A 5071-nucleotide genomic window follows, 5' to 3' on the forward strand; every position below is an offset into this window, starting at 1 on the left:
CTTGAAACCTCTTAACTTTGAAGAAGAATCTAGGGTTACACTTGACCATTTTCTTCTCCATGATGCAAATAAATATTAAAAATCCACCTACATTTATTTTCATTTCCGTTACGAATTTCTTATTGGACAAGGATTGATACAACAATAAATGACACCACCAATTGCAATCCAAAAGGTGTTGGTCGAAAATCTTCACGGTTGCATCTGAGTAGTGTAGTACCAATTCCGGGCCTTCAATTCACTGCCATATTTCTCTTTTGCGAATTAATTGATTAATTGAAATATGAAGTGCCAAATATGCAATCGCCATTCTTTAGTAGCGGGATAAATGCCTCAAATTTCCTAAAAGGATTTTGGGTCAAACTGGCGAGAAATAAATAAAGGATAAATGGGGAGACGGGAAAACCCGAAGCATTTCCGGCTGACCCCATTGACCAGCGTCGTTCCCTCTCCCAAGCCCTACGACACGGGCGGAGCAGCAGACGGGGACAAGTATTTTCCGCGACAACAGCAACCGCCGCAACCTTGCCATGCAACAGCAGCAGCAGCTCACGCCGCAGGGCTTCGGCGTCGGCGCCGCATTGTCGCCGATGCAGGGGATCGGCGCGTCCTCGTCTTCGTCGTCGTCGCAGGCGGCGGCCGCGACGGCGGCGGCGGCGGATGCGGCGAGGGCGCGCGCGGCGGAGCAGATGGCGTACGAGGACGCGTGGAAGGCCTGCAACCCGGACTTCACCACGCCCTTTGCCTCCGTCGAGGACGCCGTCACCAGGTGCGTCGATCTCGATCCTCCCCTTCGCAGCCGTCGTCTTCGTGCCCGTGCGTGTGGCGCGTGTTTCCCTCGCCTTCTTCTAGAATCTTCCATCGGTACGCCGTGCGTTTCTTTCTTATTACTCGGTTCTTTGTGAGCATGGCCGCGATTGACTCGGCGTCGCGACTTAGGAGCTCTGCGGCGAGATTAATTTGGTGCAGATTGCGATTTCAATGGAGAATGAATGATTTTTTTTTTAGAATCAAATGGAAGTAAATGATTCTTTAGCGTGCCGTTGTTCCACACGGTTATATGCAGCGGCGAGTCTGGTGGCAGGTTGATTGAAACCATGGTAAACACGAAAAATTGCTGGATCAATAATTTTCCCTGTGAATTGTCAAAAAAAACACTGTCAGAAGCAGGGAAAAGGACCGATAGAAAATTGCCCCCCTTTTGTTCTGTTTACCCTTTTATATGTTCCTGGACAAAATGTTCAGAAACATGTTCGTGTTTGCCTGAATTTTCTACCAATTTATGAAGAGATCTGTGCATGTATGGAAAAAATGGTTGATTATTTGCCCTGCAACAATTGATAGACTCATGTCAGATGATCCTTGATCAAGATAAACCACTAGCAGATATAAATTTCTGAAACCAATGTTTTAGCATGTTAAATTTGTCTGTTCAATATGCTCTTCGAACCTGCTAAATCAGACCATATCGTCAGATACATTGCATCGCTCCGATCTAGTACTTCGTTGTTGAAATGCTTGTTTTCCTTGCATACATTTATGCCTTTCTTTTAAAATGATGTCGAACATGTCAGTTTGTCATTACGAAGAATTAACACATATAGTACAGTATATCTGTATTGAAATGTTAATTGTTCTCAGGGGCTCAGGGTCCTTGCAACTTATGTTCGATCAGAAAACTGGTGAATATAGGGAGGAAATCACTCTGAGCCAGTGTGTTGCGATGTTTATACTGCCCATTTTTCGCAATTGCTTGCATGCATTATGCTGCATCTCCATAGAATATCTGAGACCTGTTCGCTTGCCCTCTTGTAGTTGAACTGTGATATTATTCTTCGTAACGCAAAGGATCGCAGACCATTGCAGATAGAAAATAGTACTACAGTACCACTCTAGAGAGATGAGCTAAACAGTGTGATCTTCCTCTCATGCATTGCATGCCAGGCTGCTCCCGTACCATGTCTTCGCGGATTACGATGAGGAGGACACCTACATCGACGACGCCGGGACGGAGAAGTCGAGTGCGGAGAGGTGGGACAACGACGTGGGAGCCACCATGATGAAGCAGATCGCGGAGTTCGAGAAGCACGTGCTGACCTTCAACGTCATGGCCCGGCAGCGCGCCGAAGGCACCATGCGCGGCGAGGAGCAGCTCCTGCTGGGGCGCGCGCTCATCCAGGACGAGTTCCGTGTGTCGGACAACGTGCGCCTCGCGCACATCCAGCAGCAACAGCAGGAGGCCTCGCGGGCGTCGCGCCTGGCACTCGCGCAGGCGCAGGCGCAGGTCGCGAACGCGTGGCCGCTGGTGCAGCCCAGCAACCCGTCCGGTTGGCAGCAGGCGCTCGCCGCGGCGGCGGCAGCGGGGGCGCGCGGCGACGGGGTGCCCGCGCAGATGGGGACGCCCCAGGGCGTGGCAATGCATCCACAGCTTGATCCTTCCGCGGCCGCTGCGTGGCTGATGATGCAGCAGCAGCAGCAGCAGCAGCAACACCAACAGCAGCAGCACCACCAGCAGCAGCAGCAGCTGGGCCTGGGCGTGTGGCCAACGCTCGCGGCGCCGCACGGCGTGGGCAGCTCAAATGGGCAGGTGGGGCCGTCGGCCTTGTGGCAGGAGCAGGCTGCTGGGGAACATACGACGAGCGGCACGGCGGTTGGCGGGATGGCGCAGCCGTGGTGGGCGGGTGGCGCACAAAGGAGGGAGCAGTAGGGCTTAGTATCATCAGACTGAGTGATATACATTTTGTATTGTAGCATGTGTGCATGTGTTCTCTGAACTCTGCTTGGATGTAAGAGCACCAAACAAACAGTGGATTATCATAACAGATCATGTTGTTCATCCCCGCAAATGGTTAGCTTTTCCCAAATGAAGTGCGACTCGTCAGGTGCGCTGCACTCTGGCCTTAATATATTTCGATGGCAATTCCAGTCACACAATGATGACAATTTCTAATAACACGCCGCAAGTTTTTGTCAAAAATAAAATGTTCGTATCTAACGTGTGGCATTTATCAGTTTTTTTTAACACCTAACATCGTGTGGCAAATGTCCATGGACACTTCAACGCACCTGAAATTCCGCAAACCAACACTAAACTGTAAAGATTTGTGGACGTCCGGACTTGTGCCACATACGCATCCGACAAAGCGGGCCCTCCCAAAACCCTCTCATGTACATCCGCTCCAATCGTGCCTCCGCTTTAGCGTCGCATTCATGTTGGTTTAGAGCGGACATGACCGGCCACTACAGCATGCTGGCCCAAAGGCGAATCATTCAACCGGCGGCGTGGCTTAGAGCGTCGTCCGCGCCACGTTAATGACGACTCAGAGCGACGCCATCGAACAAGACGGATTCCTACTTCCGATGATGGGCTTCCTCAAATACTCGAGGTCTTTGAACAAGCAAGTTGGATGCACACCCACTTAGTTTGATATTGAGCTTTCATACACTTATAGCTCTTAGTGCATCTGTTACATGTCAATCCCTACTCCTCGCATTGATATCAATTGATGGACATCTCCATGGCCCGTTGATCAGTTGCGTCGATATGAGACTTTCTTCCTTTTTGTCTTCCTCATATTAATCTCTACCACCGTATTCTATTCCAGTCATAGTGCTATATTCATGGCTTGTGCTCATGTATTGCGTGGGAGTTGAAAAAGCTGAAGCACGTTAAAAAGTATGAATCAATTGCTTGGCTGACACCCGGGTAGTACATGATAAATACTTTGTGTTAAGAAGATGAAACATGACAATGCTATATAATTTTGTAGGGATAACGTTCTTTAGCATTGATATTTTGACATACGTGATTGTTTGTTGGGATGCCTGAGTATTGATGTCTTCATATCAAATTATAGACTATTGCTTTGAATCACTCGTGTCTTAATATTCATGCCATGATTAGATTATATGATCAAAATTATGCTAGGTAGCATTTCACATAAAAAATTATCTTCTGTATCGTTTACCTACTCGAGGACGAGCATGAATTAAGCTTGGGGATGCTGATATGTCTCCGTCGTATCTAAATTTTTTGATTGTTTCATGCCAATATTCTACAACTTTCATATACTTTGGCAACATTTTATATTATTTTTAGGACAAACATATTGATCCAGTGCCTAGCGTCAGTTTCTGTTTGTTGCATATTTTTTGTTTCGGAGAATATCCATATCAAGCGAAGTCCAAACGCGATAAAAATTTGTGGAGATTTATTTTGGAACATATGTGATTTTGGGGAAGAGGAGTCAACACAAGACGGTGCTCGTGGGCCCCACGAGGCACCAGGGTGCGCCGTGGTGCCTCGTGAGGCCCTCGTAAGTCGGTTGACCCCCTTCTTTCGCCGCAAGAAAGATAATATCTGGAAAAACAATTTGTTAAAATTTCAGCCCAATCGGAGTTAAGGATCTCCAGAAATTGAAGGGGTTTTAGCGAGAAAATAGGAACGCGAAATAGAAGAGAACAAAGAGAGAGATCCAATCTCGGAGGGGCTCTCGCGCCTCCACTTCCATGGCGGCCATGGAAAAGAGGGGGAACTCTCCTCCCATCTAGGGGGTAGGCCAAGGAAGAAGAAGAAGAAGAAGGAAGGGGCTCTCTCTCCCGATGGTGCTGGAACGCAGCCGGGGCAATCATCGTGACGACAATCTACACCAAGAACTTCGTCGTCGTCATCACCAACACTTTCCCCCTCTATGCAGCGGTGTAACACCTCTTCTCCCCAATGTAATCTCTACTTAAACATGGTGCTTAATGCCACATATTATTAACCAATTATGTGTTGCCATCCTATGATGTTTGAGTAGATTCATTTTGTCCTATGGGTTGATTGATGATCGTGATTGGTTTGAGTTGTATGTATTATTTTGGCGCTGTCCTATGGTGCCCTCTGTTTCACGCAAGCGTGTGGGATTTCCACTGTAGGGTGTTGCAATACGTTCATGATCCGCTTATGGTGGGTGGCGAGAGTGACAGAAGCTTATACCCAAGTAAGGGGGTTGTTGCGTATGGGAGTAAAGAGGACTTGTTACTTAATGCTTTGGTTGGGTTTTATCTTAGTGATCTGTGGATGCTT

General features: G+C 48.0%; 1 protein-coding gene across 1 annotated transcript; it reads left to right on the forward strand.

Annotated features, from left to right (window-relative positions):
• The first annotated feature begins 290 nt into the window (after window positions 1-290).
• Window positions 291-2838, forward strand: LOC125541699 (uncharacterized). Its single transcript, XM_048705044.2, has 2 exons — window positions 291-769; window positions 1945-2838. Exons 1-2 carry the CDS (start codon window positions 531-533, stop codon window positions 2705-2707), a joined length of 1002 nt encoding a protein of 333 aa, XP_048561001.1. The 5' UTR covers window positions 291-530; the 3' UTR covers window positions 2708-2838.
• Window positions 2839-5071: the final 2233 nt, after the last annotated feature.

The sequence above is a fragment of the Triticum urartu genome, chromosome 2A, assembly GCF_056163025.1.
Source record: "Triticum urartu cultivar PI428250 chromosome 2A, HENAU_Tu73, whole genome shotgun sequence".
Lineage (NCBI taxonomy): Eukaryota > Viridiplantae > Streptophyta > Magnoliopsida > Poales > Poaceae > Triticum > Triticum urartu.